Genomic DNA, 13,656 nt, shown 5'->3' with positions numbered 1-13,656 from the left:
TCACAAATATGTTTTGTGCTTTGTCAATATGGTGTATGGAGTGTAGATTGATATGGGGGAAAAGTAATTTAAAGCAGTTTAAAGGGGTCATTGGATGCCCATTTTCCACAAGTTGATATGATTCTTCAGGGTTTTAATGAAAAGTCTATAATATACTTTGATTAAAAATTCTCAATGGTTGTGTAAAACAACACCCTTTTTACCTTGCCAAAATCAGCTCTGCAAAAGTCATCTCATTCTGGTCGAGGCTGCTTTAAATGCAAATGAGCCCTGCTCGCCCTGCCCCTATCTTCTCTCTGTGGAGTGACGAGCCTGTTTACTTTAGCTAACTAGCACATTATTAGGAAAGGCGATTGCAAAGATTCAGAAAAAAAACCCTTATACTCACTTCTGCTGTAGGTGAAGCTGGATCACGAATGATTTGCGCGAACATAGATGGATGTATGTAGATCAGGAGGCGCATTCCCTTCACAAACAAACGTAATCTACTGCATCTTCGGCAGCTCAGATGTCGAGAGTAAATGACGACCACTATGTTCATTATTACCTCCAACAACACAACACCTCAATAACTCAATTCTTGTCTAACTTACATCCCTGCTCCGGGATCAAAACATGGAGGCTGGACCGTTACAACTGATCTTAGGTAAGACGCTAATGTCAATCAACTATTGTGGGAGCGGCCTCTGTCGGTGTGACGCAACAATGACAGGCATCTGAGAACGGCTCGATTTGAAAAAGTGGATATTATTTTAACAGATTAATTAAAAACCACTGCATGGATTTTTACCATTACAGGGTAGATTTGTACATACACTGCCAAATGCCAACACACATTCATGTTCAAACAGCATGTAAAAGTGAACTTAGCATCCGATGACCCCTTTAAAATATTTGTATTTGGCCATTAATTTTTTGTTTCTTTAAAAATACATATTTTTTGTAGGTTTTTTGTTTGTTTTTTTGCCAACCTAGGGTGCACCCTGTCCCATCCACCACGACCTTACAGGACACACCCTAGTCCTGACTCCAAGTGCTTCCTTTGGGGTGAACTGTCTACAATTTTCCAGATGTGCAAAGTATGCAATGCGCAGAATTGTACTCTTGGTCCATTGCTAGCCATCCTGTGTGTGCTGTGGCTTTCTTGCTTCCCTGGTCTAGACCTAGACCAAAGCTAGGAACCAATACGACATAAATGTCAATTAGCCACAGATGTTTTTAACAGATGTAACTAGGCATTCATTTTCAGTTTCTTTAATCTTGCTAATATATTTTTTTTTATTATTTTGCAGTGAGCTAACAACCTTGCCCAATTTTCCAGGTGGCCAGGTATGCAAAGTGTGCAAAGCACAGAGTTGCACTTTTGGTCCATAGCTAGCCGTCCCGGACAAGGTGCTGCGACAGAGCTTCCCTGCTTTCCTGGACTGTAAGGGTGCACTCTCCCTAGTTGTACAGGCAGTTACAGGTTTCCTAAATTCAGACTAGCTAGGAACCAATCCGACATAAAGCACTTTATAGATTTTAGATTTTAGATAGCCATATTTTCATAGATTATATTTGGGCATTCAGTTTTTGTTTCTTTAAAAAGAGGTGTTTTTGACAACCTAGGGTGCACCCTGTGTCCCACCCACCACAACCTTACAGGACACATCCTTGTCCTAACTCTAAATGCTTCCCTTGGAGTGAACTAACAACCTTGCCCAATGTTCCAGGTGGCCAAGGTGTGCAATGTACAGGCAGTTACAGGTTTCCTGGATGCAGACTATAAGTGCCTGCATTATGGGGACAACGCTAGTCTGAGTTTTGCACCGGAGCAAGGAACCAATAAGACATAAAGACCAATTCGCCACAGATTTTTCAATTTTTTTTTTAATATTTGTATTTGGCCATTAATATTTTGCTTCTTTAAAAATATATCTTTTTGTAGGTTTTTTTTTGTTTGTTTTTGTTTATTTTTTGCCAACCTAGGGTGCACGCTGTGTCCCACCCACCACAACCTTACAGGACACACCCTAGTCCTTACTCCAAAAGCTTCCCTTGGGGTGAACTGACAGCCTTGCCCAATTTTCCAAGTGGTCAAGGTGAGCAGTGCGCAGAGTTGTGCACTTGGTCCATTGTTAGCTGTCTTGCACAAAGTGCTGTGGCAGAGCTTCCCTGCGTCCCTGGCCTGTAAGGGCAGCATCTCCCTAATTGTACAGGCGGTTAAAGGTTTCCTGGATGCACACTATAAAAGACTGCATTATGGGGGCAAAGCTGGTCTGTCCCGCCTCACTGCGGCAGAGCTTCCCTACTTCCCTGGCCCGTAAAGGCCGTCTTTCCTTTATTGCACAGGCAGTTACAGGTTTCCTTGATGCAGACTACAAGAGAGTGCATTATGGGGACAAAGCCAGTCTGTCCTGCCCAGAGTTCTGCACCGGAGTTAGGAACCAATCTGACAAAAAGCCAATTTGCCACAGATTTGTGTGTTAATAATTGTAACTGGCATAAGGTTTTGGTCTAACATATATACTTTTTTCTTTTTTTTTGGCAACCTAGGGTGCGACATGTGCCCCACCCACCATGACCTTACAAGACACACCCTAGTCCTAACTCCAAGTGCTTCCCTTGGGTTAAACTCAGGGGGTCTCCAGGGTCTGCAGAGCACAGAGTTGCGCAGCTGGTCCATTGCTAGATGCCAAGTGCTGTGGCAGAGCTTCCCTGCTTCCCTGACCTGTAAACGTGGCCTTTTGTACAGGCGGTTAAAGGTTTCCTGGATGCAGACTATAACAGACTGCATTAAGGGGACAAGGCTGGTCTGTCCCGCCCAGAGTTCTGCACTGGATTTTTTTTTGTTTGTTTGTTTTTTTAAATAATTGTATCTTTTTTTTCATTACGTTTTTTGTCAGGGTTTTTTTGGCAACCTAGGGTACGCCCTGTGTCCCACCCACCACAACCTTACAGGACACACCCTAGTCCTAACTCCAAATGCTTTCATTTGGGTGAACTGACAGCCTTGCCCAGTTTTCCGGGTGGTCAAGGTGTGCAGTGCGCAGAGTTGCGCACTTGGTCCATTGCTAGCTGTCTCAGACAAAGTGCTGTGGCAGGGCTTCCCTGCATCCCTGGCCTGAAAGGGCAACATCTCCCTAACTGTATAGGCGGTTAAAAGTTTCCTGGATGCAGACTATAAAAGATTCCATTATGGGGGCAAACCTGGTCTGTCCCGCCTCACAGAATGCTGCGGCAGAGCCTCCCTGCTTCTGTGGCCTGTAAGGGCGGCCTTTCCCTTATTGTACAGGCAATTACATGTTTCCTTGATGCAGACTACAACAGAGTGCATTATGGGGACAAAGCCAGTCTGTCCTGCCCAGAGTTCTGCACCGGAGTTAGGAACCAATCTGACAAAAAGCCAATTCGTCACAGATTTTTTTGTTTAATAATTGTAACTGGCATACATTTTTGGTCTAAAATATATACTTTGGTCATTTTTTTTGGCAACCTAGGGTGCCACCTGTGTCCCACCCACCACGACCTTACAGGACACACCCTAGTCCTAACTCCAAGTGCGTCCTTTGGGTTGAACTGACAGCTTTGCCCAAATTTTCGGGGTGGCCAGGGTCTGCAGTGCGCAGAGTTGCGCAGTTGGTCATTGCTAGCCGTCTCGCACAAAGACCACACCGCAACCTTACAGGCCACACCCTAGTCCTAACTCCAAATGCTTCCCTTGGGGTGAACTGACAGCCTTGTCCGATTTTCCAGGTGGCCAAGGTGTGCAGTGCGCAAAGTTGCACAGTTGGTCCATTGCTAGCCATCTCGCACAAAGTGCTGTGGCAGAGCTTCCCTGCTTCCCTGGCCTGTAAATGTGGCCTTTTATACAAGCGGTTAAAGGTTTCCTGGATGCAGACTATAACATAGTACATTTTGGGGACAAAGCTAGTCTGTCCCACACAGAGGTCTGCACCAGAGATAGGAACCAATACGACATAAAGACCAATTCACAACTGATTTCTTTTTTTTTAATAATTGTATCTGGGCATTCCGTTTTTTAAATTAAAATTTCTGTTGTTTTTTTGGCAACCTAGGGTGTACCCTATGTCCCACCCACCACAACCTGCAATACTCTTGACTTGATATTGTAAAGACGTTGTTTCACAAGCTGATATGTGTGTGTGTGTGTGTGTGTGTGTGTGTGTACTTGTTTTTGCTACATTGTGGGGACCAAATGTCCCCACAAAGATAGTAAAACCTGAAACCGGCCTGCGGTCCCCACAATGTTAAAAAATGATTAAAAATAGTAAATGATGTTTATCTGAAAGTGTAACGATGCAAACATGTTTTCTGTGAGGGCTAGGTTTAGGGTTAGGGTTGGGTTAGGGGATAGACAATATCGTTTGGTCAGTATAAAATCTATAGAAGTCTATGGAAAGTTCCCACAATTCACAAAACAAACATGTGTGCGTGTGTGTGTGCATGGCCAGAGCCACCAATAAGGTAACAGAGGTCTCGAACGATGTATATTTTTCAAATTGAAAAAAAAAAATAGTTAAAGTTCTCTGAATGACTAGTTAGCCCTTAAAACTACTCCTGTGAGTGTCTGCATGTGTAATTTAGTTTAGACAAATTTCCTACATTGTTTAGTGTCCGTGGTGTGAAAATCAAAACAAGGCCCATAGACAGTGCAGGCAGGTCATTTCTGCAGGATTCCACATTTGTTAAGATAAATGCAATGATCATCATGATATTATCTGTAAGAAACTGTATCATCGCTATCAAAAACACTAGCATAATAATACTACACACATACACACTAGAGCAAATAGCATCTAAATTGTTTGTGACAAGTCTGTAAATTGTACAACATTTTAAATAAAACATTGTTCTACACATTTGTCTCTTTTAAAGTTGATAGTGTAAAGTTGATAGTTCTGTCACCTGTTGTGGTCTCTTCTTTCTGAAGACAGTGAAATGCCTGCAGAAGTCTTGTAGAGATGTTTAGAAGTGGCTATTTCACACTTCCCTCCAGTCGTTGTGCTTCATTTCATAACTGACTCTGTGAATCTGTGTTTGAAATGAACTGTTCAAACGAACCGATTCCCGGAAATGAGTCGGAGACGTTCACACGCTGACAGCTCTTGTCCAATCAAAGAGCAAAACGAACACAGTGGGCGGTGCTTCAGATTGGCGGTTGTGTTTGCAGCCGCAGAAGTTCTTGCTCAAATTCTATCCTGAATTTAACGTTTTTTGTAATCTTTTAAAATTGCACCACGACCAGCTTTTAAGCTGGAAAATCTTGTTTTTGTTGACCGGACGAAGAAATCCAGCAAGCAAACCCGGTCGCTGTGCTTGGTAAATACTGTCAGTGTTATATTGTTGTTGGTGTGCTGTAGTTAGCAGCATTAGCAGCATGTTTATGATCAGAGTGCCTGTGTTTATTTTCTTTATTTTATCAGCGAAACTAGTTTATTAAACAACTAGTTAATGTTGATTTTAAGATCACCCAGATTTGTATAGATGTTGCTTGATTTGATGTTTAAGACTTTAAAAAGCGATCCAGCAGGACGTTTCGCAAACTAGTGTAGTTTGCATACTCTCCGTACTTGGTTGATCAGTGCGTCCTAAACCTGAGAAATATTATGTAAAAGATACCCGGATGGGCTAGTCTGTTCTGTTTTATTAAGTTAGAAAGTGAACAAAGACAATTTTTTTTTTTTTTTAAATATGGTTTACATGTTAAACAGAGGGCCCTGAAACAAATGGGCCACAAACCATCCTTTTTGCTACAAAGTGACATGCTTGCTATGAAGAGGTGAAAGGTAATTAATGCATCGTATTACAGTGTGAATGTATTTGTGACCCTGGACCACAAAACTAGTCGAAAGTGTAAATTTTTCAAAATTGAGCTTTATACATCATCTGAAAGCTGCTCGATGTATGGTTTGTTAGGATAAGACAATATTTGGCCGAGATGCAGCTATTTCAGTATGTGGAATGTGAGGGTGCAAAAAAATCTAAATATTGAGAAAATCGCTTTTAAATTTTTCCAAATTAAGTTCTTTGCAAAGCATATTACTAATCAAAAATTAAGTTTGGATATATTTACAGTAGGAAAATTACAAAATATCTTCATGGAACATGATCTTAATTTCCTAATGATTTTTGGCATAAAAGAAAAATCAATAATTTTGACCCATACGATGTATTTTTGGCTATTGCTACAAATATACCCCAGTGACTTAAGACTGGTTTTGTGGTCCAGGGTCACATTTGAGGTGTGAAGGCACCTTTGGGGGTGAAACCCAGTTTTTAAACTTTTTGGCTTGAATTTACCAGATATGTGTGTTTTTATAAATAAAACACTGGCACATCTTTTATTTCAATTAGCAAATTGTTTTTTAAGGTTTTGATTTAAAGGGACAGTTCAGCCAAAAATGACATTTCTGTCATGATTTACTCATCGTCAAGTTGTTCCAAACTTGGCTGAATTTCTTATTTCTTCATGTCTTCCATTGAGATTTTAAGCACGTTTGTAACTGTTGATGGTAGCCATTGACCTCCAATGCATTTTTTTTCTCCCTACTGTGGAAATCGATGGTTGTTGTCATTTTGAAAGTTGAGGGTGAGTAGATCGTGACAGAATTGTTATTTTTGGGTGAACTATTTTAGTTTTAGTTAACGATAACAACCCTGTTTTAGCCCTTAATTATTGCTTGTCGTGTCTCTGCAGAACATATTTGAAGATGGAGGACATGGAGGTGGAAGTAGCCCCGGCATCTAGTGAGGCCAGTGTCATCGTGGTCTCTGAATCTGGAAGCAGCACAGAGGAAGAAGATGTTCCCATGCAGGTTCCAGGCCCGTCTGACCGAGCCAGACTTTCAGTCCGTCGGGCGGTCAGGAGGAGACATATAATTGGGTAAGAGAACAGGTTGATGCTCATAAAATGTGGTCTGTAAATAATTTGTCCAAGTTAAAAGTGAGTTCACTTACTTTTGCCTCCAACAACAGAATGGAATTATTGTATGACTCGATCTTTCTGATTTCTTTTCTGTCTTCCAAGTTCAAATACGCAGTTCTCCACACATGAAGAGAGGATGCGCAGACTCCGGGAACTCATCGTAGACAATTTGGCAGAGCGGCTGAGCGGCTCCCAGGATGCGCAACGCTCAGTTCCACATGTAAATCCACGACTGATGGATCCTGATCCCAGCGGCAGGCACCACGCTGGTGATGTGAATGTGCCGACGTCTGATGAATCCAGCCCTACAGGTTCACTGCCGTTTTAATTTTTGTTTCATCCCATTTTAGGCCTGATGTATTTTGCTATTAAAATTGCTGCTGTTACTTTTAAATAATAGAAATAATTGACATAATCTTATGTTTATAACAGGAGATGCAGAACATACTATGAACATATCAATTATAGCAATGTTTTTTTTTGTTTGTTTTTTTTTTTTTCATTTACCATAATAATCGATATTGAATATAAACTGACTGAAACTGAATATTTAAGTCTGTTGTTCCCCTTCTAACTCAAATTATTTATTATTAAAAGCACCAACACTTCTAAATGCAATCTTAAGCAAATCTCAAATTGAATATTGATTTTCATGCATTATAATATTGTGATGTCTAAAATTGTCCATTTTAGGTTTTATTATTTTAAGTTGTCGCATTAAATAATAATATCATCTAATGACATCTAATATAAAAATAAATTATAATGTATTATACCAGCTAGCATTAAGTAAGTTTTAATAACTAATATAAAAATACATTCAATAAATTTAAAATAAATTCTAATATAAAAAAAATCAAATATCTAATACCAGCTTATATATATATAACCCTCTAATATCATCTAATATAAAAAATAAATTCAAATATCTAATAAAATAAATTATTAATCTAATATTAGCCAAAACATGAAAAATATTTTTTATTGGAACTGGGCAAGAATTCTAATTATGCATCCATATAAAAAGCCATTTTTTTTATGGTGATGATTATTATTATTATTATTGTAGTTGTTGTTGTTGTTGTTGTGGTTTTATTTTAAACGATGCATGCACCAATAATACCATTCTACATTTAAGTTTAATCAATATTATTGTGCTTGTCATGTTGCATTCCATGTTTTGAAGATTTTGTGGCCAAACTAGTTGCATGACTTTGAATTTAAACATTTACAGTTACAAAATCCTCAAATATTGGGAGATCACACTCTAGTAATCGATGATAAAATGTTACTTTTATTGATTGATTTTTTTTTTTTTTTTTTTTTTTTTTTTTTTTTTTTCAATCGTATTTTCTACTCCTTTTCTGATCCTTAGTATTAAACACTTTTTTGCTCTATCTTTAAGACTCCTGTATTTAAATGTTCTTTTTGATTGGCTCCCTTCTTTGCATATGAAATGAAGTCTTATGTTTTTGTGTAATTCAGGGTCCAGTGTTTCCACAGAGTCTGAAGGGACAAGTGCAGCTGCTCAACCAGAAGAGCCACGACAAGAGTCTGAGGTGATTGATCATTTTATATTGATTTGTCTTTAACCGTTGAGCCTTCATAATAAACTCATCAGAACTGTATGATTGTCTTTCTTCAGTTGAAAACCCTTCACATGATTGTAGTAAAGTGGATTGTAAATGCCCATTTATTGTAATTTTTCTCTTTCTAGCCTGTCTCTGAGTCGGCGGATCCTGTTTCAGCTGCTGCGAGTCCTGCTGGAGAGGCTGAAGCAGATGATGGCGACGGAGAAAACTGCTCCATCTGTTTTGAGCCCTGGACCTCGGCAGGTGACCACCGCTTGGCCGCTCTTCGCTGCGGTCACCTCTTCGGCTTCATCTGTATTTCACGCTGGTTGACGAGTGGAGGAAATAAATGTCCACAGGTGGGTTTCACAGTTTCAGTAAATGAACATTTTACTAGAATCAAAGGCCTGATTTTCATCTTCGTTGAGTCATTTAAAATAACACATTACTAGTTTTTTAATTTGAGTTCAGTAAATAGTGGTGTGATGGGTGGTTTAAAATTCATAAATGCAGATATATCCTGTTTTAATAATAAAAAAAAAGTATGCAAAATGAAACGTTAATTTTAAGAAATATTTTAAGAAATATTTAGATAACTGGCTGTAAAAATTTATAAATTATCCTGATTTAACAAAAAACATGCAAAATGAAACATTCATTTAAAAAAATATTTTTACATAACTGGATGTAAAAATTCGCAGATACACAAAAGTCGTAAGAATCTGCAAAATGTTAATTATTTTACCAAAAAATCAGAGAGATCACACAAAACTTATTTTATGTTTAGTACTGACCTGAACAAGATATGTCACATAAAAGACATTTACATATAGTCTAGAGAGAAAATAGTTGAATTTATAAAAATGACCCTGTTCCAAAGTTTACATACACTTGATTCTTAATACTGTGTTGTTCCTGAATGATCCACAGTTGTTTTTTTTGTTTAGTGATAGTTGTTTATGAGTCCCTTGTTTGTCCTGAACAGTTAAACTGCCTGCTGTTCCTCAGAAAAATCTTTGTTTTTTCAGCATTTTTGTGAATTTGAACCCTTTCCAACAATGACTGTATGATTTTTGGGATCCATATTTTCACACTGAGGACAACTGAGGGACTTATATACATCTATTACAGAAGGTTCAAACACTCACTGATGCTCCAGAAGGAAACACAACGCATTAAGAGCTGGGGGATGAAAACTTTTGAACAGAATGAAGATGTGTACATTTTTATTATTTTGCCTAAATATTTTTTTTCATTTAGTACTGACCTTCAGAAGCTACAGAAGATACTTACATGTTTCCCAGAATACAAAATAAGTTCAATTTACCCTGATCTACAAATTCCAAAAGTTTTCACCCCCCGGCTCTTAATGCATCATTTCTCCTTCTGGAGCATCATTGAGTGTTTAAACCTTCTGTAATAGTTGCATATGAGTCTCTCAGTTGTCCTCAGTGTGAAAAGATGGATCTCAAAATCATACAGTCATTTTTGGAAAGGGTTCAAATACACAAAAATGCTAAAAAAAAAAAAAAAAACAAATAATTTGTGGAACCTGAAGGATTTTTCTGAAGAACAGCGGACAGCTTAACTGTTCAGGACAAACAAGGGAATCATGAAAAACTATCACTAAACAAAAAAACAAAACAAAACAAAAAAAGGGCTGTGGATCATTTAGGTGGTAGCAAAGTATTAAGAATCAAGTGTATGTAAACTTTTGAACAGGGTCATTTTTATAATTTTTTTAATATATATATATTTTAAAAGTAGTTAAAGTAGTTTAAATTATTTGTATTTTTTTTTTTTTACTATATTATTTTAATAATATTATTAGAAATGTTGAATATTAAATATTTAATGTCAAACATTCTTCTGTGAAGTGCAGTTTATCACATGATACTGTCATAAAAAGCTGTTGACGAAAATCAAACAAACGAACCAATCAGGAATTAAATTTGTTGTATTTTCTTAGAGAATATTTGTGATGAAATCTGTCAATTGAAAAAAGATTTTATGTCTCCTTAGTGCAATAAACCAGCCAAACGTGGTCATATCATCTTTCTTTATGCACGGAAACTGAAAGCCGTGGACAATGCGGAGGAAGTGCGATTGAAGAGGTGTTTATTTGAGGTTTTTTATTTAATTGGTTCTGCTGTTGTATTTGAATACATTTCTAGAATGTGCTCGTGCTGATGGTTTTTAATTGTGCAGTCGTTTAGAGCTGGAGCAGGGGTCGCGGAGAATGGAGCAGCTGGAAGTCGCTCAGTGTCGTCAACAGATGCAACTCATGGCAGATGAAAATGTGCGACTGCGCAAAGAGGTCGAGGTGCGTGTCTTTTTCAGGAGAAAGTCTGTACTCGTCTTTTTGATGTCTCGTGTCTTGGTACTAGTTATTTGGAACAGGGGTTTTAAAGGAATAGTTTACCCAAAAATTAAAATTGCCCCAGGATTTACTCTCCCTCAAGCCTTCCTAGGTGTATATGTCTTGCTTTTTTCAGACGAATACAATAGGAGTTTCAATGAAACATATCCTGGTTGAGATTTTGAAGCTCAAAAAAGTGCATCTGTCCATTTGTTCAATTTAATGACAACAAATGAGAGCCACATATTAAAACCTTTAGTGGAAGTAAAGCATGATTGCTGCTGTATTCAGTCCTGATCTCTGTGTTTGTTCTGTAGGAGTTGCGGAGGTGGAAAGCTCAGGCGGCGTTCAGCTCCTCTCAGGGACCGTCTCACTCGTCGTCCCAAAGGCAGGACTCGTCCAGCGGGGGACATTATGTCTTCTCTAAAGCTGTGCTGGTGTCTCAAACAGGAGGCAGTAGGGTTTTGTCCTACTGTGAGCCTCTCGGCTGCCTGCTGGCATCACAGCCTTCTCCACAAGCAACATTTCTGCCAGGTAGGAATTTGAGCCGTCCCGCATTGATGTTTTTTTTTTTTTTTCTCTCTCTTCTGCTTGCTTTGTTTATATGACCATTGATTGTTGCTCCCTCAGGCTTCGGTGTGAAGAAGATCAGCACTGCGACTCTCAAACCTAGTCAGTATGTTCCCATTCATTCCAAACAGATCAGAGGTCTGGCCTTCAGCCGACAACAGGACGGCCTTCTGCTGTCTGCAGCCCTCGACAACACAATCAAACTCACCAGGTGAGAGAATTATGTTTTCCTCCTGTGTAATAATTGCGTGTTCACATTACATGTTCTATTACGAAAAATGAGCCAACAATGTCAACTTGTCAACTTTATTTAGTTGTGTGCAAAGGACTGTAATAACAAAGTTTATAGGGCCCTATGATTTGTGTGGTGCAGAAAACATGGAATTCTCAACTCCTTTTTAATGGTTAAATTAAATTTTATTAATCGAAGAGCATGTTTAATTAATTAAAATCACGAAACTTTTACATCAATTAAAAAAAAAGGTTTAACAAAAATGACATGTTTAGGGCCCTATGAAATGTTTTATTTTTTCTCTCAATGCATACTTAGTTTTATTCAAATTTATTCTTAAAATAGCCTTATGAAAGTTTTTTTTTTTTTTTTTTTTTTTTTTTTTTTTCCAAAACCATTGCTAATTTTGATCAGCTTCTCAATATAGCATCTTAAGACTCTTTTGAGTTGCTTCAAGTTGATCTTTTCTTCACAGCCTGATGACGAACACAGTAGTTCAGGCCTACAACACGGGCAGACCTGTGTGGAGCTGCTCCTGGTGCCATGATAACAACAACTACATTTACGCCGGTCTCGCCAACGGCTCTGTGCTGGTGTACGACACGCGGGACACCAGCACTTACGTTCAGGAGCTGGCGCCGCTGCGCTCCAGGTCACTTTCAACTCTATCGTCTTTGGTGAAACCGTAGCATGCTGTAAATTTAGTTGGATTGTGTCCCATACAAACCGTGGAGAAAAATGAGTTCCAGTCTGCTTTGTTTGTTTATAATATTGTCCCGCTTATTTATTGTAGCTGTCCAGTGGTGTCTCTGTCCTACATCCCGCGTGCTGCATCTAGCACGTTCCCGTGTGGCGGCCTGATCGCTGGCACGCTGGAGGGCGGCTGTTTCTGGGAGCACGTGGAGGGAACCACATACACGCCCCACATCCTGCCTCTAGAGTCCGGCAACTGCACAGACATACAGGTGGAGCCGGACAGCAGACACTGTCTCGTCACGTACAGACCAGGTACATATCCAACTCACATACAGACCCATTGTAATATTTAAGTTTCGTAGTTACTTTATTTTGGTCAAAAAGCAGGGTTTCCACGGGTCCTAGCCACGGGTCCAAGTCTTAAAAAGTCTTTTCGTTTCTCCCTGAAGGACTTAAATCAGAGCAGCAAATCTTAAATTCATATGATCATAGCATTATTTTTCGTGAGGGTTTGTTTCCTCATGTGTTTCATTTTAAAGTGAAGCGAACGTGAAAACTGAACGCGGCTGCTCAATGCAGCCAAACGACAGTTGCATCAAAGATCAATTCATTTATCACCTGAAGAGAGTGACTGACAAGAAGAGAGAGGTGAGAAAGACAAGACAGTGGCGGAAGAGTTTCAAAACTAAATGCAAAAGCACCTGTTTTACCTGGTGTCCGTTGTGTTCCCAAACACACGCTAAGCTCACAGCACATGCAATAAACGAGTTTACTGCATTCGCTCTGAGGCACGGAAAACACCACATCACAAGCTGAACGCCTGAATAAAGTGAACAGACGGTTTTAGTTTGTTTGACAGATACTGTGACGAGTATAATGGCCCAAACACAACTTTATAGGCCTTTTATGTTTGAATATTTAAAAAATCTACACTTTTTGCCTGGAAGACCTATATAGTTGAATAATGTGGAAACGATTTTGACAAAGAGCACACCAAAATGGATGTAAGGCTATATCTTCATCACGCTTTAGCATATTCTGACCAAATATGGTTTGTGTTATGACAACCATGACCTGAGGTTTCCTGCTCAGTTTCAACATAACCACCTAGTAGCCAGGACATGAGAAAAAGTACTTTTTTTTTTTTTTTTTTTTTTTTTTTTTTGGTATTTCTCTTGTTGTAAGTCATCAATAGCAAGTTCAACAATATTTTTGATATATATATATTTTTTTTTTTCTTCTTAAAAAAATGTCACATTTTTACATAATACGATAACATTTGGAATGTAAATGTGGGAAA

At 38.8% G+C, this 13,656-nt stretch overlaps 1 protein-coding gene across 2 annotated transcripts in view; it reads left to right on the top strand.

The window, feature by feature from the left end:
• The first annotated feature begins 5,145 nt into the window (after positions 1–5,145).
• rfwd3 (ring finger and WD repeat domain 3) overlaps positions 5,146–13,656 on the top strand; it is a 10,891-nt gene continuing 2,380 nt past the window's right edge. The window contains exons 1-11 of one of the 2 annotated variants that reach the window (XM_051099006.1): positions 5,146–5,322; positions 6,701–6,886; positions 7,031–7,239; positions 8,414–8,487; positions 8,646–8,858; positions 10,522–10,613; positions 10,708–10,822; positions 11,176–11,392; positions 11,489–11,639; positions 12,136–12,312; positions 12,454–12,668. In XM_051099006.1, the coding sequence (XP_050954963.1) occupies positions 6,714–6,886; positions 7,031–7,239; positions 8,414–8,487; positions 8,646–8,858; positions 10,522–10,613; positions 10,708–10,822; positions 11,176–11,392; positions 11,489–11,639; positions 12,136–12,312; positions 12,454–12,668 (1,636 nt within the window). In that variant the 5' untranslated portion in view covers positions 5,146–5,322; positions 6,701–6,713. Of the gene's footprint in view, positions 5,323–5,355; positions 6,593–6,700; positions 6,887–7,030; positions 7,240–8,413; positions 8,488–8,645; positions 8,859–10,521; positions 10,614–10,707; positions 10,823–11,175; positions 11,393–11,488; positions 11,640–12,135; positions 12,313–12,453; positions 12,669–13,656 lie in introns of those variants that run through there. The other variant, XM_051099007.1, reaches the window with a different exon arrangement.

Source organism: Labeo rohita, chromosome 25 (assembly GCF_022985175.1).
Source record: "Labeo rohita strain BAU-BD-2019 chromosome 25, IGBB_LRoh.1.0, whole genome shotgun sequence".
Taxonomy (NCBI): Eukaryota; Metazoa; Chordata; class Actinopteri; order Cypriniformes; family Cyprinidae; genus Labeo; species Labeo rohita.
Note: the sequence above shows the minus strand (reverse complement) of the source record. Positions and strands in the feature narration are given on the sequence as shown.